This window comes from Patella vulgata, chromosome 2 (assembly GCF_932274485.2).
Source record: "Patella vulgata chromosome 2, xgPatVulg1.2, whole genome shotgun sequence".
NCBI classification, from domain to species: Eukaryota; Metazoa; Mollusca; class Gastropoda; family Patellidae; genus Patella; species Patella vulgata.
This window is the reverse complement of record NC_065880.2, coordinates 26,601,392-26,626,464: the sequence shown is the minus strand read 5'-3', so window position 1 is coordinate 26,626,464 and position 25,073 is coordinate 26,601,392. Positions and strand designations below refer to the sequence as shown.

The 25,073-nt window shown below is 38.3% G+C and overlaps 1 protein-coding gene and 1 long non-coding RNA gene across 2 annotated transcripts; both read right to left on the bottom strand.

Moving 5' to 3' along the window:
• Positions 1 to 3,962: 3,962 nt before the first annotated feature.
• On the bottom strand, positions 3,963 to 9,223 carry LOC126810458 (tripartite motif-containing protein 2). The gene is made up of 4 exons (XM_050535549.2): positions 9,090 to 9,223; positions 6,995 to 7,153; positions 5,850 to 6,000; positions 3,963 to 5,094 (listed from the first exon to the last, which is right to left on the bottom strand). Exons 2-4 carry the CDS (start codon positions 7,131 to 7,133, stop codon positions 4,209 to 4,211), a joined length of 1,176 nt encoding a protein of 391 aa, XP_050391506.1. The 5' UTR covers positions 7,134 to 7,153; positions 9,090 to 9,223; the 3' UTR covers positions 3,963 to 4,208.
• A 9,672-nt stretch (positions 9,224 to 18,895) lies between these two features.
• LOC126810469 (uncharacterized) lies at positions 18,896 to 22,716 on the bottom strand. Its single transcript, XR_007675229.1, has 3 exons — positions 22,590 to 22,716; positions 20,902 to 21,089; positions 18,896 to 19,534 (listed from the first exon to the last, which is right to left on the bottom strand). It is a non-coding gene; the product is annotated as an uncharacterized LOC126810469 (long non-coding RNA).
• Positions 22,717 to 25,073: the final 2,357 nt, after the last annotated feature.

Here is a 25,073-nt window from a genome sequence, read left to right as displayed (position 1 = left end):
TATCCATAATATTTGAAATCAAAAACAAATTCATTATTGGGATTATTGGGCCATTTCAATCAATAATATTGTGAGAATATGGGTTACTAACACAACTCAATTGTCGACGTCGGGTTCTCATTTAAAATATATCCCACAAGTCAATGCAAAAGTAATGTATGATCCACAAACGACTAAAGAAAAGAGGTAAAATTACAGAGTGGACTAACCTGGTCCAAACGAATCCCATTCAATTTGGACAACTCATATATTTCACCGAACATAACTAATTATAAACTACAATAAAAATTTAAATAATCACTTTATATACATTCATAGTACCATAATATGTGTTTTTTGATTACTTTTTTAAATCTTATTTAAGGTTCCAAAAGAATATATACGCCCTTTAATCCTAAGTAAGAGTTTGGCCCTTTCAAATTTACATTGATTTCTATTGATTTTCTACCGCTATCTAATTGCTTCTGCCGTGGGTTGAATTACATCTAATTAGTATCTCTTAAGGCCTGTGTACACCTAAAATTATCTATCGACGAGTTAGTATCCCCATAGATTTACCCCAACCTTTTATCGGCTAAATGGGGGTTGGATGGCCGAATAGTTAGCGCGTGCGCGTTGTATCATAAGGTCTGTCATTGAGTCAACTGGAGTGGTTTCGATTCTCCAGGTGTACTTGACAAGGAGTATGGTCGCCTGTCCAACCTCGTGGGTTTTCTCCGGGTCCTCCGGTTTCCTTCCACAGCTAAAGGCCCCTACGCGCAAGCGAATTATTGAAATAAAATTGAACCATTTGTTGGTCTCGAAATGTCATAGTTTGTCTCTTTATCGGCTAAATGCACGACACTGGTGATCATAGCATACTGCATGGATTATGTCCGTCTTCGTTAGCTATGTTAGTGCAGAAAAGCAAACGTTAAACCCCTTTTCTATTGTCAAAAAGCCAAACATCCATCTGCACTAGATGCACCTACTGGTTTAGTAGTAACTGGGGGGGGGGGGGGAGGGGTAACATCCGCTTCCACAGTAGTGTTATCGCAGACAAGTCTGGGCGTAGCCTGTCGTGTCATAGATATGATCCAGATTATCCGGACACTAGATTACTATGTAGTCTTGATCATCTGGGCACTATATATTACATTACATTGAGCATAGGATACAAAGTCCCTACGACCATAGCACGAAGAAATACACACAGCTATTGGTCCAGTAATTTTGGGAAAGGGTGACGGTAAACCAGGGCACTCACTGTACGCAAAGCTGCGTGTTTAAAAAACTTTCGGAACTATTCCCCCCAACACACAACCGCATCAAAAGCTCGTTTGCCTTTTCACGTGCACGCCAAAGTGTACCAGGGATATCGGTTTTCGTCCAATCTGAATGACTAAATGCCGTTCCTTGCCAGACCCCCGACCCTGCACCACTGATAAGGACAACCGCTAGATAGTGAGCCAGTGTCTTATTCACTGAGCCACCAGGGCTGCCTCCTATAATTAAAACTTGAGTAAAACTTAGAGCTACAAATTTCATGTTCCCAGTTCTTCATTACCGGTAACAGATACTTGTAATGGCCCTGGATATAATATTACGACTTTGTTCCAGATCTTTCTCATTAGACCTACTAGATTTGGTTTCATCTAATTAAAACTTTAATAAAGCGACGTAATAAGATAGTATAATGCCTGAATTTTAATAAGGTTCAGGTATTTGACGATCGGATTACCCATCTTCGTTAAATATTACAGCAAGATTCATATTACATGACTACTAGTGATTTGAGAATGAATTTTCAAATGTAATTATTTTCCTTTCTATTTTCACGAACTACTTTTAAAGGAGATGTTTAAACCGTGGCTCCATTCTAACTTCGCCCCAAGGCATGGGTACCATGACTACACAGTGAGCCAAACAGAATTTCCCCAACGACCAAGTCAATTATGAAATATTTAATCTTTAAACCCGAGACACCATAGAACAGAACAATCCAGGCGTCCCGAGATACTAGAATCATTTTTTTAAAAACTTTCTATAGGCCTCCGTTCAAACACTAAAAGATACAAATATGACAAGGTGACTAAAAAACACGGTCGCCATTTTTAAGCTCGAGGACGCCATATTGAAATGAAATGAACGGAAGTTTCGCGGCCTTACTTTTAAACATCGATTGGGCTAATGAAGACGGACATACATCCCACAATGTGCTATGATAGACTTTTAGTCCAGACAGTGGCGTTATGCCCTACTTTTAAGTCGAATTCTACTGTCAAAGCTTATTTTACGTGTACGCCAACCTTGGGTTTTCGTCCAATTCAAACGACTAGACGCTGCCATCTGAAAGCTGGTCCGGGTATCTGTCATCATTATTTATTTTTTTTTAGAATACAGAAACACCGCCTTTAATGTTTATCGACTACCATTACAATATCCGAAGATACCAGACAAAAATGTTGGAATTGAGAGAGAGAGGGAGAGAGAGAGAGAGAGAGAGAGAGAGAGAGAGAGTAACGTCCACTCGACTCAAACTAGGGCATTTCGGGACTGAGATATTGTTAAATTTTATTTCAATAATTCGCTTACGCGTAAGGGTCTTTAGCAGTGGGAGGACACAGGAGGACAAGGAGAAAGCCCATGATGAATCACACATACAAGGCAATGACTAACACGTTGTTTGAAATGTTATACCCACCTCGTGGGTTTTATCCCACTGCTAAAGAATCAATGAAATCAAATTTTACCAGATGTTGGTCTCTCCTACCCTGTCTCTCTCCGATCAAGTCAACTTTTTGAATATCCAACAGTCATTTTTTTAAATACTGGACAACGTGTAAATGGGTAAAGAACGACTATGAAACTTTCTACTATCTCGAAATCGCAGTGGAGAACCGGGCTTGAAAAGTCCCGCGATTCTTCTTGTTTCATGCGAGGATTCGAACCCGGGTCATTCTTGTCAAGGTCCCAGTTCCCGTACAGCTCGACAACCACAGCGCTACCACCCAGAAATGGATTCTGATTAATCACCCCCCCCCCCCCCCCCCCCGAAGTACCTATTGTTTTATCAATTCATAAAACAATTAATGTTCAATATTTACATGGAGTAAAACATTCCATATTACTGTATTCTACAAAACCCTACAGTTTGCTCTCAAGGCAAAATTTACTTCATAGAACACTACATGGCGTATGACTGTCTTCATTTAGCCCGGTTCGATCCCTGCATTGGCCGAGAAAGTTCATCCAGATTTTCCGGCGTGGTTCCCCCTTGTCAGTGATGCAGGACGGAGGGCCTGACAAGGACAGCTGTCTAGTCCTTCGGATTATACGAAAAACCGAGGTCCCGTGTATACATTGGAATGCACGTAAAAATCCCTTGGCAGTTGGAATTCGATATAAGAGAAGGCGATAGTGCCGCTGCCCGGGCAAAATTTCCCTCATCGCACATTGTATGGCGTATGCCCGTCTTCATTAGCCCAGTATAGGAGCAGAACAGTAGGACGTTAAACCCCATTTCATTTCATTAGCCCGGTTGGTGCAGAAAAGCAAGATGGTTAACCCCATTTCGGTTTATATTGTGCGGAAGACGTTTAATGCGAGCACGTGTCTTTGTATTCATACGGTATGTATATCTTGTGGATATGGTTTATATTATTGGCTTACTGTGAGTGTTCTGAAATTGTGTTCATGCATAATTTTTGCGCTTTCGTAAATTGTATCCTGTCCTTTAAGATTGTTTGAAAACCCAATTTCGTAAATTAGTTGAGAATGAAAACGGTATTTGTTTACAGTTAGCGAAATTTACCAAGGATATTATTCCAGAATGTAGCATGTAATGGATCTTCAATTAGTTGCCATTTGGCACTCAAAATGGTGTTGGTTTACACATCGCGACATATAGACAACGGTGTGTTATTCCAGCGAGTTGGGTGTAACGAAGCTTTCTAAATGAATATGTATATTTAAAATTGGTATGGTTAACGTTTTATTAATAACGACAAATTATTCTAAACTATACAACACATTATTTCTTTTAACAGGTGTATATTTACAATTGGTATGGTTAACGTTTTATTAATAACAACAACTTATTCTAACTTGAATAAAGTATACAACACATCGTTTCTTTTAGCAGGTGTATATTTACAATTGGTATGGGTAAAGGCTGATTAATGACAATTCTGACTTGAATAAAATAATAAAAAAACCACATTGTTTCTTTAAACATATGGCGTTGGTGTTCTTCGTTTACTAGAAGATGGTCTACTCAGGTGACATTCACACTTTTTATAGCGGAAAATTTTTACGCAGTGGTCAGACGCCAAGGCAAACTCGGCTACCACAAGATGACCTTCTGGACCAACAGTCAAAGCAAAAATAGCACCGACTTCATCAGGGGGTGACAACACTTGACGAATAAATTCCCCATTGATAGAGTAAACATTTACAGTGTGGTTTAGTGAATCGGATACGATAAGTTGTTCTATCTGATCAAAACATATGTCGCTTGGTATTACGACTAAGCCATCACTTAAAGTTTTTGGTGTGAACTGGTATTTAAGTTGGCCACTGTAAGACACGCACTTGATGCAACCTTCTTGGGAATCCGTAATAAAAATCTCATCATTACTGTTGGTGCACATTTTAGGAAAACAGCGTTTCGATTTCTTACCAGGTATAAAAAATTCCTTAACTAGTTTCAAGTCCCTGTCATAAATTTCTACTTTTCCGTTACTAGTTGCAACCACAATATTTTTGAAAGAATCCGTACAGACGCTATAAGGTTCATGTTTTGTTGTGAAGGAAGTTTTAAATTTGCCATTAATTGAGAAGATTTGAATGCGTCTATTTTTGCTATCTGCCACAACTAGACCTCCGTTGGGAAGTTGGTCAATGCCTGTTGGTTGGTTGAACTCCCCGTTCCCGGTTCCCTTTTTACCAAATTTTATCTTAAAAACCCCGAACTGATTGAGAATCTGTATTCTGTGATTATTGGTGTCGGCTACAATGATGTCTCCATCGTCTGTTGTGATAACGTCACGTGGGAAATGGAAATCGCCGTCTGCATTGCCTTTAATACCTATTTGAAACAGCAACTTGTCGGGTCTGAAAGTGAATAACGGATTACAATAATTAAACGTTTGTTCTGAAGATTCCAAATGATTCACAAATGCAGGCCCCTGTGCCAGATCTTAGAATTCGCTATTATTTTAATATCTCTTAAATAAGCTTGTGGGTCCCTCGCTGAAAATGTCACCGGGGTTCTCTCATCAACAAATTAAAGGGGCTATAAAATGGTTATTGTCTGCCATACTCACACACACAGTATGGCAGATTGATAGAATCATTTGGCACAAACATACAACATAATACATAAAAGCATAAAATTAAATGCTTTATATAAAACAATTTTACAACTGATTTTGGGGCCCCTGGTTGAATCCAAGTCAGCCCCCACCCCTCTAATTCGACCCTGTAATATATATGGACTCCTAGATCATCTTTATCATACACAATGCTAACAAAATGTTTTTCAAAAACAAAACATATATCCAAATCCTCTGTCTAATTGCTCTGTTTTCTAAAGCAAGTTTTTGAGAACAATATCCACTGATTCTTCCAGATTTGTTGGTGTTAGAAGGCAAGTTGTACTTTGATTGCCTAATGTGCATGTTCGTTATGACAAGCAGTTCGTCCCTATCTTCCAAAACATGGAAAACACAGCTCATGGATTTAAGCCAAGTTTCTGAAACAAATTAGGCATAATGTGTGTGTGTGGAGTTCATGGCCTACTTCATGAGTCTCACACATTCCCCACCGCACCCACCCCACTAAACAAGAATATATACCACAATACTTACTCTCGTTTAGAACAAGGTGCTTGTATGGTTAATTTAGAATGTAAGGCCTCTACATCATGAAATGTTTGCTGTAAACCATGAAACAGTAACTGTGCTTCCCACTCATGAGGATCGTTATATTCTATCATGGAAGGTAAACGACAATCGTGAACTAAAAAAAGAAAGAGAAATGGGGTTTAAAGCCCACTTGACACAGACATGTATAACATGTATAATTTTATTTACATAATTCGCTTACGCGTAGGGTCTTTAGCTTTTGGAGCAACATGGAAAATCCGGAGAAAACCCAAGAGGTTGGGCAGGTGACCCTGCCACGTATAAGCTTGGACTCGAAACTACACCACTTGATTCAATAACAGATCTTATGACCACCCAACTCCCTTGAACTAAAAATGAATCATTTGGAATTTAACATACAAAATTAGAAGTTTTCTGAATAAGCTTCGGATGGGACGAAAAACCTCGCTGGCGTGCATGTAAAAGAACCCGTACAGTTGCAATTTGATTAGCTCGACCGGTTCTGTACAGTAGGAGTGAGATCATCCACTTGAATACAAAAAATGCCAAAAAATGGTATCAAATATTCAGGAAAGAAAATGCATGCCCTGCATCTCACAGGACGTAGAATCAAATCAATCTGGTGGGAATTAAGAATGATACCCCAGTGGCCAAACGAAATACTAGCACGAACCATAGCTGTAACTGACTCGAAATCATAACCCTGGTAAATAAAACCATCTAAATATATCAAACCATCGCCCAAACCCTGGTAAATAAGATTAATTAAATATGAGAAACTCTAACGCTCGCCCGGTGATAATGGAACAAGACTTTCCAAGAAATCCAATCCCTAGTAAGAAACAAACTAATGTGGCTCTTACTTGAGAAAGTCAAATTGATTTTATTCATTTCATAAACAAAGACCAAAAACGCCACCTAAAGAAGACCACCGATGCCACCGCCATCTGTGATACCTAAATTTTGCGGATAAATCTAATGTCTAAACCTTGAAACTGGGAAATACCACGAACTAATAAGTCTCCATCACCTAGGTCAGTGCTCATGTGGAGATCTGAACATTCCCCAAATTCTTAAATATAACTCTATCCCTGGGACCGAAATTTCGGTCTACCGTCAAGCCTTACCTGGTCTGTCACCGTATGATCCTGCCAGCAACCTGTTGGCTTCATGTTTGACTTGTCTAGCTGATGGTTTACCAGGTCGTGGGCAGGGAGCTACATAACCATAGCTGAATATCTTATACCGGGATTGAAAGTCAACCATCTCTATGTTATACCACAGACCTACAAATAATTAATCTCCTATAAATTAACTAAAGTGTATTGTACTAGGCTATATATACGAATTGGTAAAGAAAGTCACTGGTAAAGAACGTCACGAGTTGGTAACCCTATGGCGTGTGAGCTGACTAAACGTCTTAGCTGCTGAATATCTTATACCGTCTTTAATTTGCACCACACACCTACAGAGATGTCAAAATTTGAATGATATTTTTAATATATTAATTTTTCATGAAATATTTTAACCGCTTATGTATATCTTACATAATGCATCTTTAAGTTTGTTAGTCCATATAACCGCATACTATATGATTGTTCGTTTTAATGAAAGATACTAATATATGTGAATTATATCTTTTAAATGGTTGTTAAACACTATGAAAATAAAGCGAATTCCACAGTCAGCATTATTATTTATGGAAGCCCGTAACTACCATTCGTAATTTCGACATACTATAAGGTGACAGCACACACACCACGCAAAAAGCAACTGACCACTTGGCAATTAAGAAATAAACATATAGCAATATCTGCACCCCGCAAATTGTCACCCCTTTTATATTTTTCTGGTTGCATTTTTGCTTGTGCAGCGTGATTCGCTATATCTGAACTCTGCAAATTTCCACCACCATTATATTTTTCTAGTTGCATTATGCCGACTATCAGCGTTATTATTAGATCAGTTAAAGAAGGCAAGTCGCTAACTCAGTATCCCGACTGCAAACACGACTTATTGGTTAGTTTAAATCAACATTGATGTTGTTATCTTACTGTGAAAAGATGGGCTTCTGATATCCACTATTTAAGACAAAATAAAATGTATAAAATTGGCAGTATGCTTTCGAGTGCCATTTGTAATGAAACTAAACATATCCCACAGGAGAATACTATCGGTGTATACTCTAATGACCAGACGCCATTCAATTTGCACTCTTCGCGTGTTTCGCCGAACATAACTGATTAGAAATTACAGTAAAACCAGAAACGATTGAATGCAAATCAGTTTATATATGTATACACGTACTCTTCAAAAAAAGTAGGGGATATTGTTGATATTGAAATGCAAATACCTATGCAGGTTGTGATATGATCAATAGTCATGGACACTTGACATGCTTTGAGAGTATGTTCACAGATGAAGAACTTAACGCCCAAACAGAACCACTGAGCTGCACGGGCGACACGCAATAACGCCAACCCCGTTGGGGGGGGGGGGGGGGGCATTGTTAGATTTGACACTTCAAGGAAGGATTGATGAAAACTGACGCTTGCTGGTTTATCCTATCCATGTTTGCTTTCCTATAGGTTCTTGCATAAGATTTACTGTTTAGCGTATCTTTGCTTCAGTTTGTTACGTTTAATTCAACCGGGAGACGTGTTCGTCGACGTCAACATCAACCCTGCAAGAACTGGCCGTGGCACTGCAAGAGGAGTGGGTCAGAATGACCCAAATCGTGATTGGACGGTTGATTTGGAGCATGCCACAACGAATTGCTGAATGTCTGAGGATTGGTGGAGGTATTACTCATTATTAAGACATAAATCAAAAAAGTCCATTTTCACTTTTGACAGTGTATCTTTTTGCGAGTGAAATGGGGTCGTCAGATAAGCCGCCCATATGAACTGTTTATGTTCATGTGTAGGCAATTGGCCTGTTATTAACATACACTGGTTACCTCTAATAAAAACAGCAGTGCATTTCCCCAGTTTTGTATTGTCTCTGAATATTCCCTACTTTTTTTGAAGAGTGTATATTCATATTTCATTATTATTTGCGCTGCGACCCAGCAATTTAGCCCCTTTAACAATTATGTAAAACTAGATCATTTGAAATTATCTGACAGTCAATATAATTTCTTATTTGTGATTGAGGTGTTGGAGTCTATATACAATTTAAAATAGTGCTAATTTATAAACAATATATATCGAAACATCTTACCTTATTTGACAATATTGAATAGTTTCAGATTATCGCCATATTTAGTGTTTAATTGTCAATATGGAAATAGGTCACGGTAGATAATCTTTGGTGTATGTGTTTATCGCTGTAACCTGTTATTTGCGTTGTTAATGTGGCTTACACAAAGCGTCATTGACAACCATAATCATAGTCGTCGCTATCCAGTCAAGTTACTTGACAGGTCTTTTGACAGCTATAGTCGCTGTTATCCAGTCAAATACCCGGCTTATCGTTTTATTGACACGCCAAAGCGTGTTATTCAGTACTGATATAAACATGCAATTAAAAAGATTGTATGGAGGGATGTACTTGCCACAATTGCCAACATGACGCACAGGTTGTATGTGGCAATACATAAACGTCAAAATCTTTAAGATGATTCCCCAAACGCCAGGAGTGTAGTGTCTAAAAAGGTGAATGAAAAACGTCACATTGCCGTCGTAAAAGTCAAGAGATCAAGAGAGATCCGTAACCCCGGAATCCGACTTTCTGTAACGTACTTAAATTATCTGTTCCTCATTTGCACATATGAAAATATCCAATTATCCAGTGTTTAATCCTTGCTTAAATGAGGATCAAGGATTTTAACGAAATTCCCCAGACTAATAGCCCGACAAGTGATTGTCCCGACACGATTTAGTCATTGCCTGACTTACAAAGTCTTTTCAGCTAGACAGAGTGGACAGGCGGTGCGGGTTGTCGACAGTGTGCTCTTTCAAACTGTTTCACAGCGGTAATGCGAAAGACTTTTATTAGCACTGTACAATTTGACTGACTTTTGAGGTCACGTTCAGTATAGTTTTACATATGGAGTCGATCAAACGTGCGTTGTTTAATACGGACGTAGTAACACAATCTGGTACAGAATTGGTGCCTTTTACTCATTTTACCAATTGTTTGTACATTTTTATATACCCATTAATTGCAATACAGAGGAAATATTTGTTTTGTCCAGATAAACTTCAAACAACTTTAATTGTTGTCTTAAAAATTAAAGAAATTGTTTTCGAATTTAATTTGCAGAAAATTACTATCGATGGCTGTAGGACGTTTAGGTCACTGGACGTTTCGGTCAGAGGACATTTCGGACTAGGACATTTAGTCCTAGAAGTTTTTTAAGATTTATTTCGGAAAGATTTATTTGTTTGTTTTCTCCTAAAGATTTTTTCTTTGCTGTGTAGTTTGTTTTTACTGCGACAAATATATTTTTTCAAAAGAAAATAAGTAATCAGATATATTTTTATTTTCATTAAGCACTTCATATCTCATACGATAACCGTTTTTATAACAACATTCAAGCACTAAAGATGAAGTTAGATAACTTGTATTTTTGCACATTATATTAACTATTACAAAATAAAGAGTCTTATAAATCACAAGCACGTTCATATTTATAAAATGTCTAAAAAATTTTGTTGACTACAACAAATGTTGTAGTTATAAGAAATTGCCAAAGTCTTGTTACCAGTTTTATTTAAAAAATATGTATGTTTTTTATATTTTCTAATTTTTTTGCATAAAATTGGTCGAAACGTCCTAGGCTGAAATGCCCACTGGCTGAAACTTCATCGTCATCGACCGAAATATCCTAAGCCAATACGTCCACTCCCCGAAAGGTCGGTCCATCAATTAACTTATCAATGATATTGATGGTCAAGAAAATATTACTACTTGTCAAATGGTGCTCTTTATGTGTCTGCCGTTAAAGCACTGGGATGTACGTGGCAAATAGCATGATAGTCTGTAGAACCTCGTGGGTTTTCTCCCGGTCCTCCGAGTTTCTCCCACATCTAAAGACCTCTGCCGCGCAAAAGAATTATTGAATAAAGATCTATCACAATGCTATTTCCGAACTGCTGTTTTTGCGTGGATTTTAAACCCAATTTCTTTTCCCCTGTAACGTTGCTGCAATGTTGAGCCCACTACCTGTCGGATTACTAGGTCGCTGGACATTAAGCCCACCTTATTATTCCTATTGCGACTTTTGGGATTGATGACCGCCGGAAATATTAATCCTTTGTTGAAACAAATGACCTACTTTGAGTTGAGTTGAGTTGAGTTAAGGGACAAAGGGAGATGATAGGAGGTCGATTCCGTTTGGCTGGACTATTTAGTCTGTGGATTATGATATCAGTCATAAACAGTGAGTGATTACATAAATTCGAATAAGTCAACTAAGTACATACTTTAGCTTACATTATTTGTTGTAATTTATTTCGGTATCTGGATCAGTCGCGAATTATCAATGATATATTAACAGCGCTAAGAGTATCACAAGTATAATTACAGACATTCCGGCAAGTCAAATTATTACGTACTACATGTACTTGTCTGTCTTACATTTCAGTTATAACCTTAACAATGAAATAATATTATAGATGACTAGATAGCGATTAACTAAAGATTAACTAAGGATTAGCTGAGGATTGGAATGCTTGAGTACAAATGCAATAATATGTTCTAATCATAGGTTTGACGCTGTAATCTAATTCCATTCAATTAAATTAACAAATATCTCAGTATAATATGCCTTAATTCAAGGTTTAAATTGACATATATTCAGGTATTTCATTAGCATATATTTCTTGGTGCAAAAAAAAATTCAAATAAAAAATAATTTTTAAATCCGTATATATCTCTAATGTTCTAGCTCGATAGTAACAAATTAGACATGTTTATTTCGTTTGATTTCCTTTTTGTTTGTATGCTGTAGTATAACATCTGACATATTTTCTTTGTAAATGGCGTTCAGACTAGGTGAACTTGTTGACCAATCAAATTGTTCTATCTTGGTATACAGTCCCGATTTTAAGGGAGGATCTGGTATGATTGGTTGGGTTTTATGTTTTAGTATGACTGGTTGGTGCATACAGAACTAACACTGTCAGAACACTGAATCAGTAAATGGAATGGGTTTGACGTCCTACCTTTCTACGTGGTCTTTAGTCGTCCCATCCGAATGACCATACAGCTGTCCTCGTCAGACCCCCGTCCTGCACCACTGAGAAGCGGGGAAACCATGCCGTAAAATCACGATGAACTTTCTTGGCCAACACCGGAAGCGAACCCGAAAATCAAATGCGTGACGTGCTCAGAATAAATACAAAGGATAACAAGTGGTATCGAGTGTATTTTAAAAAAAAAATACAAAAAAATAATTTGTTAGCACATTACTTGCCTAATTTATTTTATTCAATTCATACCCAATTATAGTTTATATTCTTTGTAGCAAGATGGGGAAGGGTGGGATACAGAATTGCTTTTAACATAAGTCATCAATAATGTTGAATTTTACGGTTTTAAAAAATTAATATATATTATATTCTTTTTAGCACGATTGGGTTGGGTGGTATACAAAATGTTTTCCATGCAATTATTAATAATGTTCAATTTTAAAGAGGTATAAGTACTCTAGGTGTCTAAGCCAGTTGGTAAAAAGCAGTTTTCGATTTCAATTATAGAGGTTTTCAAGGAGTTCCGTGAACTTTTATTCATAACGTTTGAGTCTATGTATTCCAGCGCTTAGGCTAGATTATTCTCGGGTTATTTCAATCGTGATATTATATAAAATTTATTACATTTATTTTATCTTGTCGAAAGTGAAAATACCTCTTTAAACCGATATCCTGGCGTCTAAATTTGCCGAAACCTACATTAAATTAAATAACATCGACCGCCTAAACCATCCACCATGGCGACGATGGTGACGATGGTGGCGATGGTGGGGATGGTGGCCCCCAAAACGACCATGACCATACCTTCTACCAAAATCATGTTTTGAACATGGTTTTTCCTTTGTCTTGCTCGCCAGACAGTCAGAGTGACCCTCCCTTAGTGTCCGATGTTTAGTTTTTGTCCCTGTTTTTCTATTACAAGGTGACCATTCACCTTTGTAATATCGACACCCTTCAGATTCTATGCAAGGTTCGGTTTCTGTTCTGATACTCTGACAACCCTGACCTTTTTTTAGTTTCAACGCTCGAGTTCGGACACCAGTTTCAGCGTTACATGCCGACCATTCTGGGTTCTCATGGTATTTGCACACGATTATGCATGTTTTTGTTACCTCCTTTGTGGGTGGACAGTGCGCACCACCATTTTTGTCCAAGATCTTTGTCTTGGTGCGTGTTAGACTTCCGGGATTACATTCAGTCCAGTATCGGTTGTTCCGATATTTGCATTCGCATGATTTAGTTTTCTCCTTGCTAGCTGCACAATGTGAACCCCCATCTAGCAACTTCAGAAGTGTGGTTTGTGTTTGCGTTGTGGTATCACATTCTGACCAAACGCCGCTCTTTTCGTACGTACATGGACGAAAAATCTGTTCGGAGCATGTTTTGGTTAGCGTTTTGGTAATTGGACAAGTCATTCTGTCACCCAGCACCAATGTTATGACCTTGGTTTTCGTATTTGTTGCAGCGTCGCAAGCCGTCCAACTACTACTGTGATCATACTGACACGCTGGTTCCACGGCGGTTGATGTACCTAGATCTTGAACTTCACAGGGTCTAGTGATGGTCTTAAACTCGTCACAAAGGCTTCCATGTTTTAGTGTTAATATGTTTACAGCAGACTTGACTCCTGGCAGACATTCGGACCATTCACCCTCTTGGTAGATACAGTCTGTTAGAAAAAACCCCACAGAAAACCACCAAAATATATTAACTGTGTAATAGATATATGAGTTAATGAATAAAGTTGGGTTTAATTCTCCACCGGGTTAATGAAGACGGACATATTCCATACAGTGTGCTATGAGGGAAATGTTGCAATTGAATTCCAACTGCCAATGGTTCGATTACGTGCACGCCAAGGTCCCATCCGACCAGGGGGAAACCACACCGGGAACACTTCTAGCATATTGAAATGAAATGAAATGGGGTTTAACATCCTACTGTTCTGCGCCGACTAGGCTAATGAAGACGGAAATACGCCATACACTGTACTCTGGGGGAGATTTTGTCCGGGCAACGACGAAAAGGCCTACTGTTTAATCGAATTCCAACTGCCAATGGATCTTTTACGTGCACGCCAATGTGTACACAGGTCCTTGGTTTTTCGTCCCATCCAAATGACTAGATAACTATCCCCTCCGTCCTGCACCACTGACAAGGGGAAACCACGCCGGAAAATACTGATGAAGCGACCCCGAGACAAGCGAGCCGGTGTCTCGCCCACTTAGCAACCGTGGTTACGCGTGTGTGTGTTATTTCCGTGGCTACGTGTGTGTGCATGCGGAGGGAAGGGGAGGATTTTGCTCGAACAGTGGTTGTTTCGCCAATCTTTCTTCAAATTTTAACTGCATCGGAATATGCTTTGGGGGTCTGGTCCAAACAACTAGACACACATTCATTGGCAGTCTCTCAGACGCCAATCCTGACTTAATTGAGCCGGAATGAAAATAAAAAGGTCATAAGGCCAAATGAAGCTATCGTTTGGAATGGATTTTGGTAGTCAAAGCTATTAGGTATAATATAACCTAGGGGCCAAAAAGGTCACAACATGGTAAGTAAAACAAATATTTGAAAATCCAGACATATATACATGATTGTTCCCACACAAAAAGCTTGCTAATCAACGTGTGTAATGATCTAAGGCGTATGTTGTAGAGAGGTAATGATCTACTCTCTCTCTCTCTCTCTCTCTCTGTATGTGTGTGTCTCTCTCCCTTTGTGTCGACTCCCTCAATCTCTACCCAACCACTCTCTCCAACGCCCCTTCTCTCTCCCTCTCAAAATAAAAATAAACCATATCTTACTATTTTGTGTCCCTGTTGTTCCGTCACTGATATTCTGACTTAAGAGCACTTGTAAATTACACAACACCATACACCAAACATGCAGCCAAATTGCTGTCATTTTCACGCTGAAAATTTAAAATTATTAGGTTTGTGAAAATTTAAAATTATAAAGTTTGTACAAATTTAAAATTATAAAGTTTGTACAAATTTAAAATTATAAAGTTTGTACAAATTTAAAATTATGAAATTTAAGATTATTTGGTTTTTGAAATTTAAATTACCATTAAATTCAAGAAATGCGATAGCTCTTAGTGTAAATTAAAGAAAGATAGCTTCATGAAATTAGTAGAAGATAATTTCATGATGTACACACGGGTAATCAGGCCAGTTAAAGCTGCATTATACATTATTGAGGTCTTTTGGCAGACTTCAACGGTTATATAAATAATTATTTTGACATTTATTCTTCTGACAACCCAGTAATCAACTCTCTGATATATTGAGTGGAGAAGACAATGCCTGTCATGTCTTCGTTAAACTTTAAAATCGAAAACAGAGACTTCGTGTATTATCGTAATTCTTTTCGCAATTTCTTGTCAAAACTTTAAACGTTCACAACTTCGCTTAAATAAAATAATATATTTGACAGGTATTATCAGAAAATTTTCTCGGGATTTTCCAGCGTGATTTCCCTCTTGTCATGGAGCAGGACAGAGAGCCAAGGTTTCGTGTACACATTGATTTGCACCTAAAAGAATTCCTAATTCCATTGCTGCCCTGGCAAACTTTTAAACTGGAGCTTTGTTCTATTCCAGACATTAATATGCATTAAAATATTTTACTAAATATTCCAATACCTTATCCCTTTTCGGCGTCTTAATCCCTTTTCTTCTGCTTTACAATCACAAAATCACTAATCGAATATATGTTTAACTTTAAATCGAACAGAAATATATAATCTGAAACATATCGCAAGCTTTATTTTATACGAACTAAACATCAAATCTGACCCAGTGCCAGTTAATCATTTTTCGAAACAAAAGATTTGTAGTTGATGGCACTCGTGTGTTCTATATCATATATTTAACTCCACGCTGGTCTATCTTCTTTGTATTTATGGTAGGAGTATTACAAAGCCAGTACAAATCGTCATGTAATTAACATATATATTTAATGATTGGTAACCTTGGCACAGACAGCTGTGGCATTTTATGCACTAAAATCTACTAGATCGGGGACAGGATTGGTTGTTGGTGCAATGGCATTACGGGCATTTTTGTCAGTTGGGGAGGTCTCGGTGTCCGTCCTCGTAAAGAAACAGAACTTGGTGTACTAATATCTAACAGCATGAAATGAAATAAAATTTAACGTCCTAATGTTCTGCTCCGAACTGGGCTAATGAAGACGGGCATACGCCATACAGTGTGATATGAGGCAAATTTTGCCCGGACAGCGGCACCGGGGCCTACTCTTATATCGAATTCGAAGTGTCAAGATATCTTTTACACGGGACCTCGGTTTTTCGTCCCATCCGAACGACTAGAAGCTGTCCTTGTCACAGGCCCTCCGTCCTGCATCACTGACAAGGGGGAACCACGCCGGAAAATCTGGATGAATTTTCTCGGCCAATGCAGGGATTGAACACCCGACCCCCATTCTAGCGAGCCAGCGCCTTACCCTCTTAACCACCGTGACCCCTAACAGCTAGAGGTGAAGTGTCGTTGGCTAGGTCCCATGATCCTTGTTGCAGTGACTGAGGTAGATCTCCAACACAATATACATCATTAAGCTTTCTAACAGAATGCGGTTTTTTCCCGCTGGGAAAAATGTGTGAGAAGGTGTCTTGTATCTTTTTACTGTTCCGGCAGAAATAAAAACATCTTACGAATGCCTACCATAGGGCCTCTGAAAGGTATTAGGATGTCCTTCAGGGTGACCTTATTGGCAATGAAATGGGGTTTAACGTCCTACTTTTCTTTGTGCATTAAGCAAGTTTTCTGCACCGATTTGGACTAACGAAGACGTGCATACGTCAGACCACCCCTGTCAAGAGTTTTGGTACGTACATGCCAACATGTACAAGGGACCCCGATTTTTCTTTCTCACCCGAAAGAATTTACACTGCCCCTTGCATCAATGACATGGAAACTTTCTTGACCATTACCATGTAAAACTCTTTTAAATCTTTCGTGAAATTGTTGGGGTGCTAGAAAGGATGTCAACAGCAATTCAGTTATGCTTAAGTTCTGTCAGACTTGGTCCTAGTGGGATTGTGACATAAAAAATAAAACGGTTCAGTTTTTCTGATTGGTGGCTAAAGTACCATATTCCTCCAAAATTCTCATGTTTACCCGATTCTCCCTTCTCGAGTTATAGAGGGGCCACGGTGGCTCGGTGTATAAGGTGCTGGTTCACTAACCTGGAAATCGAGGGTTCGATCCCGGCGGTGACCGAGAATATTCCAATTATCGTGCACGTCAAAGCGTACACGGGACCTCGATATTTCGTTCCATCTAAACGATTAGACCCCGTTGGAAGACCATGCATTGACAAAGGTGAAACCATGCTGGATAATTACTCACTAGGATTTCCTTGGCCAACATCAGGATTTAGCCCGGAACTTCCAGGCTAGCGAACCCGAGCATTACTCATTGTGTGGAGCAATGATATCGCCCCGAAAAACTGGACATGCAAAGATTTGGTGATGCCCCAAGCCAACTTCTTAATTGTATGTCTCCATGACTGAAGTCCATTATAGGACCCAGTATTCAGACATACCAGAAAGGAAGATATTTTAGATGTATAAAAACATGAAAATGGGAAATAAACTTTTTATTCAAATGAAGTAGGACAGTTTTCACAACAGATTTAATTTCAAGTTTGGAAAGAAACCCCTTAAATTTCACACTTAGATTGCATGCCACGACCTGAAATGGCCGAACGGGGCCGTGCACCCGCCCCCTTCCTATACACCACTGTGTATCATATAACAAATCTAGTTACAATTACATCTTAATTTCCTTCGTTTCGTTTTAGACATTTCTACAACCACATACGATCTATCATATATCTTGGCGGATGCAGTACCCCGTACATAATGACGAAAAGAGAGGGGTGGGACAGACTGCGGGGGGGGGGGGGGGGACACCGATTCAAAGTATGAAATTAAATTAAGTTAATTGAAATTTGAAATTAACTTTGTTGTCCAAGCTGTCCTACTTAATTAAAAAAAATAAAACGTTTATTTCATCTGTTTTTGTATAAAGGGTCATTTAACCCGAAACGTTAGGAATATAATAAGCCGCTTCGCATTTCCATTTAAGTCTGTTTTGTCCTGCTGTTGAGCGGGGATTTTTGAATGTCTCCCTTTCTCACATTTCTAAGTACTGGATCCTATACTTGAGTTTTGGGAGCATATAATCAAGGAGTTGCATCCGGGCATCAACAAACCTCTGCAATACATGCAAGTCTATTTTAAAGTAGAACAGGTAGAAGCTAGGGGGTAACGTGGATTCTACAGCCACCAGCATATTGAGACTAACATATGGAGATTTTCATTTCTATGGTTACGAGTACAGTGTGGTGGTCGGGGTACCTATTTTCCCCAGTTCCAACTGCAATGGGTTATTTTAGGTGCAAAGCGGTTTTTCATCGGGTTTTTCCATACAATCCAATAGACTCGGTACACTTTCTTAGTCAGTCATGTGGGCAGGAAGCTTTTCAGTTAATACCCGTCTTCATTAGAACAGTAGGACGTTAAACCCCATTTTATTTCATTTCATTTTATTTAATATGCTGTTACTCATTCGTGTAGTTACTTTCATTAACATGTGCGGGACCACGTGACATTTTTGGGGTAGGCAGGGAGTGTTTTGTACATGTATTTCATTCAATAATTCTTTGGCGCGCAGGGGTCTTTAGAAGTAGCCACAGGCGTCACAACTCCATGTCATTGAGAATGGCGGGATCAAAACCACGTCTGGTATAAACTGCTTGCAAAATAGCCCCCACCCCCTCCTCACCCAAATACGAATAAAACAACAACTTATATCAAAGAAGAATTTAATGTAATTTTAGTGATCAAACGTATTGATACATGTTAGTCTAGATATTAATATAAATGTTTTTATTCCTATCTAAAACAACAACAAAAGTTAAGTTTAAATTATGACTGCAGACGTCAATAATATTTAAGAAGAGAGAGAGAGTAAAGTAACGTTTACAAGGTCACTGGTATAAATTAAGAATAATATTCTGTTGTAATTTTGAAAATCTGATTTCTGTACACTTCTTTGTTGCTTTTTTTTATTGACGACTTCACTCGGTCGTTTATTCATCTGGTTCTGGTCCTCTTGGTTCTCTTATATGGTCATCCCTTCCTATTCATCTCCCCCAGTTTGTTTTTTGTTTTTAGGTCGTCTCCCTTTACCACCCAATCTGTCACTACCATTACCACGTCCTTTTTTTCCATTACGACTTTTTCTTTGCTGACCACCTGGTCTGCGCTGACCACCTGTTCTACTTGCACCTCCCAGGCTAGCTTGTCCTGTATTATCAGTATCTGTTGCACCAGTTCTCGGTGGTCTGCATGGCCTAGTCCTTTCTACATCGCAATCTATTATGATCAATGAACCCGTTTGTTCCTGTGTTTCAGCATCACAATCCGACCATTTATACCGACATACTGCAATATATCAAACAAAACATCTAATTAAAATTATAATCTGTAATTCGTTCGTTTTGGTTTTATGATCTTCGACACTTCACAAGTTCTAACATTTAATAACGCATCAGTCATACCATGTACACGGCACCCATCAATACTTCTAGCCAGCTAGAGTGATAGACTAAACCTCGATTTTCGAAGCTGGAGACATTTAGTAGTAATGATCACCGAGAAATGGTTAATCTGATAGTTCGTTTGTTCATTCGTGGGGCTTAACGTCCGCTTCCACCGAAGATAAAATCGCAATAATCCCAGTTATTTCCAGCTTTTTTATACACCGATGTCGATTATTAAAATAATTCGAATGGCTGTAATCAATCTGATTAAACACAGATCCTATTTCGTTTCGTTTTTTAAAGTTCAAAATTTAGTTTTACGCATCTTTACTACACTAGGATTTGAAAGAGTTGTTATATAACCCGCGTTCTGGTTGATGTAAGGGATTAGCCAACGAAACGGTCTGTTGCGGCGAGTTCTTGGTGTCGGTGCACGGAGCGCTGATTTGTTAATCAAATGTTTGACGTCATAGGGTGAGAAGTTGCTTGTATGAATCCTGACGCGCCCTCCCACTACAACCTGTCTGATCTTCATGTATTGGAGGCCATCGAAAGTATAAAAAACGAAACGAAATATAGATCTGTATTTTAATCAGTTTGGAATAAATTGTATCTGTGGAAACACCTGTCAGCAACCCCGTCAAAATATTTGCCATGTTAACCTAGCATAACAGATTTGTCAATGACTGGACAGTGTAAACCTAGCATAACGGATCAGTCTATGACTGGACACAACAATCTATGTAAATCTAGCATAACGGATCGGTATATGAATGCTAAGTGTGCTCTAATATATAACCCAATGTCTTAAGCTCGAGACCATTAAACAACTTAAAATACAGACACTCGCACATGCTTTGCAATAAAATACGTCACGCGGGTCCAAAATTTTAACTATTATAAATAATTTACGCTTGGCACATTGCCCGTAACATTATTTGAAATAATGATACGCCAACATCAAAGGATGACGTAACATCTGTATATTAACAAGAGATAACAGTCATATAATATAATATAATATGTTCTATCTACACGAAATCCTAAAATCAACCCCAAATTATCAAATGGTCGAAGCTTTTTAGAAGATTTCGCTGATTGTTTGTATCACAAATTTTGTTAGTAGATCTCGAGTCATCCAATCAAAACGAGCGTAACTGAACGAAATATTTTTAGATCTAGATGAAGTGGAATCAATCACCTGCAAATAACATGGAATAAAATATTGATATATAATTTTAATTAGACAGATCAATCAATCAACTATACCTTTATTACTGGGTCTAGTGTGTAGGGGATGTCGGTTCGGTGTGCTCTGCGTAGCCTCCCCTGAATTTGATACTGGGGCTTCTGTAATTCGGTTCGCATCCAAATCATCATTCGCCTGGCACACTACCGATCCCAAGCAGCAGACGCCAACGACCAAGCAATATATTGAAATCTTCATCATTTTAACACTGAAAATATTAATAATAACCACCGTTAACACACACGTCAAAACATAACGATGTTTGATTTTTTTTTCTTACATTTTAACAAATAACTGAACACAAAAGGGTGGAAACAGGAGAATCTGAATCAAGCCCATGAGATTAGGCAGGCGCGGGGCCTTGGAGCACGAACGTGTTTCGAAATGAAAAATCCGTGTTTCGAACAGAAGAAATGTATGGTATCAATGCCTCCTGGCCCATAATGTGTGTTTCCTATTGCGGTGGTTAGTTGCACTATGCGTTCCGGAGGACAAATAGATATACTTGCGTTTCTACCTCCAGATTCACTTCCTAAAGAGACTTTAAAAGAGAAATGAAATGGGGTTTAACGTCCTACTGTTCTGCTCCGACTTAGCTAATGAAGACGGGCGTACGTCATACAGTGTATTATGTGGGAAATTTTGCCCGGGCAGCGGCACTATGGTCTACTCTATCGGATTCCAACACTAAGGGATCTTTTACGTGCATGCCAATGTATTCACCGGACCTCAGTTTTTCGTCCCATCCGAACGACTAGATTGTCAGACCCTCCGTCCTAGATCACTGGCAAGGGGAAACCACGTCGGCCAATGCAGGGATCGATCACGCGACCTCTAGGCTTTTACCCATTCACACACCGTGGCTCCCGACAATCAGTTTTTTTTTTTGATTTTGTACTCTTGTTACTGAAAGAATTTGAGTTTTGATGTTAATGTGATGATAGAATGTGTTATCTTCCTAGTGCTGAGTTTTCATGCGAAAAAAGCTGCGCATAGCCAAATAAACTCGTGGGAGCCCCCCCCCCCCCCAAAAAAAAAAAAACAAAAAAAAAAACAAAAAACAAACAAAACAAAACAAAACAAAACAAACATCCCCCCCCCAAAAAAAACAAAACAAAAACAAACCTGCAGCCACAAAATCTGTCCTACGAGAATTTAACCCTATTTTTAGGCCCTGTGCAGGAGACTAATTGTGATACACAACACGGATATAGTAATTTACAGGCACGGTCACTCAAAACGTTGAGTCCGACCGACTACTATGAACCGGGGCCCTGTTTCACGAAATTTTAACTAAAGATAAAATCCAAATTTTAGTAGATACTTCAATTTTGATTGGCTAAGTACTAAAATCAATCTAATATTATCCAATCAAATTACTAAAATTTGGATTTTATCTTGGTTAAAATTTCGTGAAATAGGCCCCAGGGTCTTTATTCAAGAAATCTTAAATATATATATGTTAAGGATTTCTTAAAACAATGTCTTGGCTTCATTGACTGTTTACTTTCAGTACACAAGTAAAACAAGACTTTTCGAATGTTCAGAAAAACGGAGTCCGGTAAAATATAAAGTACAGAATATAAAATAAAAGAAAGTGAAACACGAATTGTAAATCGTTTGATTGACTCAATACCGAAAGGATAATTGTTGAATCTCAGCCCCATGTCATGCTGTCTGGCTAAAAACTAAACTTCATTCTACTTACCGTGTATCTTGTTAGGCGCAGTGTTCTATATCTTACAGATGTATCTGTTTAATATCTTCTTGTACCCACGTTTCTATTCCAGAAGTGAGAATAATAACTAATAAATTTACTGCCATTTATATACAATTCTACTCATATCATGTGATGCCTCGTGATATTAAGTAATTGATACCTATCCTGTAGTCTGTAATTATTGAAAAACGTCAGGTTTACTAAAGGGTGGTTTCCATTTAGTCGAATACAGCAGAGTACTTTAGATAAATTCATACTTTAGCCATTTGAAATTCTAACACTGCGTGTTTTTCATAATTATTCAATCAGATATTCAACTCGGTAGAAGCCTTATTCAAGGACACAAGTATTCGACCATACAACTGCGTAGTTTCAGATCTAACAAGCTAACCGCTGTGCCGTTTGCATCCATTACTGAGGCTTTATCAACTATAAGGATACATAAATTAGAAGTGGCATTTAAAGGCATATTATGGGAGAATAGATAAAAAGCTGATAGTTCTCACTATAATAGTTAAAAACTAGATAATGTAAAGGGAATTTGTTGAAAATTTCAGTCATATTGATCCACCTTGAACCAAGTATTTAGCGATTGAATTTTCGGCCTAACCTCGATCATCATTACTAAAGTCGGTAAGAAGGAACAGACCGGGTCTAATCCAGTAAATACCGCAGGCTAGTCATGCCATTGAGAGTTGATTATAGTCTGGATATGTTAATTTTAAAATGTCTAATCAATAATTTAGATAACATTTCAGGTCTAAAGAAAGATCTGCAATTGGTAGATTAAGCTCTTGCATAATGTATGTTTAACTGTTATAAATCGACATCTCACAATTGTTTATATTCTTGGATTTTATCTATTTTATGCAAATATACAAGCTTGATTGAGTTGGAAGTAACCTTTAAAATTGTACCCAAGTAACTTATGTTATTTTTTTTATTTCTCGCATGACCGTAAAAAAATAGGCCATGGAAACATAGTCATGTGCTTAAACAATAATAGTTCCTCCATAAAATTATATACCCTTCTGATTAAAGACACCCTATTCTTTTGTAAATTCAAAGACTCACACCCGGCAAAGGCCTGTCCGTGGTAAGACCCCTGATTTCTTGCAGGCGTCTCAAACACTACAAGGTGTGGGATTTTTTGTTTGGGTGGGTTTACAATCAACCACCCTACTTCCAATTTAGAATCTTGGTTAATGTTTCATACATCGCATTACACAGTTCTTTCCATACGGTTATGCTAATCACCGACAAGAGAGGGTTTTTTTTGGTCAGTATTGCAAAAATTGTGGGCAGTGGTCTTTTGAAATGTCTCCATTAATATTTAATGTCATTCTATTTGACTAATTTTTATGTCACATAATCTATTTATCACATATGTATTCTTGCCTATTGATTTTATACGTAGTTTATCCAGGTAAGCTATGGGTATAGTGTGTAGAATATGTAGGTCTATAAAATACCCTTTTTCGGTGTAACTGTAAGAACAGTCGTTTTTGTTTGAATTTGAACATCAAGCTTTAATTTTCACCAGCTACCATCTCGACGATTTCTGATCACATCTTAGCCGCCAGCGTCCATTTAAACTCGCCAACCACTTATTCTCGGGAAAAATGAGCTAGTTCGGAATGAGGATAGCCTCGAAATATCCCAAATGGATCGCGCATTGTACGATTGTAACTTTATCAACTGTGATGGGAGATGCGAATTCCCATCCCTACACCTTTCGATCTTCCATCTCTACCCTTTTCGTTCTCCCATTCGTATCTTTTGTGTTGTCCCATTCCTACCCATTTCCTTCTCCCATACCTAAGCTTTTCGTTTCCAACCAATACTTAAATCCCGTATAAATATATATACGGCCCACAAGATGGTCAGAGAACAACCATTTAGCTTTCCAGAATCCTCATTCTTTTTGACGACAGTCGACTCACTGCGTTGGTGTTGACGGACAACGGCATATTGCTCTTTACTGAAGTTGAATCATCCTGACTGAGGTTAAAAAATGGTGGTATGATTCCCTATTGAAAACGGAATCTAAAGGCTTTAGCTCCGTCACACCGTCGAGGGAATTGACTATACAAAGGGACACAGAGACAATTATATATTTCATTGTAATAATTTGTTTGTTTAGCCGTGATCTTTAGGATGAAGATGTTAGTAAAACCCACGAGGTTAGGCAGGCGACCCTATTCTTTGCCACATACAAACCCTGGAGCCCACATCAAGTCTAATGGTCTACATCAAGCGAGTTCGACCACCCAAACCCCTTAACTATTGCACGCCTCAGATTGCACTTATATGTCTGCTACTAATTTGTTTATGATATGGTGACATCCTTTTACTAAAACAATATCCGGTAACATATTCACGTAAACGTATATCAAGTGCTGAGTTTATGTATGTAATTATTACAAACAATGAGTCTATACAAATAAAGGTTTGGTGGCGTTTTGAGATAAT

Excerpts from the sequence above, each read along its gene's own strand:
- LOC126810458 (XM_050535549.2), bottom strand. The coding sequence starts at position 7,133 with ATGGTTGACTTTCAATCCCGGTATAAGATATTCAGCTATGGTTATGTA. Across the intron at positions 6,001-6,994 it reads ATCATACGGTGACAGACCAG|TTCACGATTGTCGTTTACCT; the intron begins GTAAGGCTTGAC and ends TTCTTTTTTTAG. Across the intron at positions 5,095-5,849 it reads GCACCTTGTTCTAAACGAGA|ACCCGACAAGTTGCTGTTTC; the intron begins GTAAGTATTGTG and ends ATTCACTTTCAG.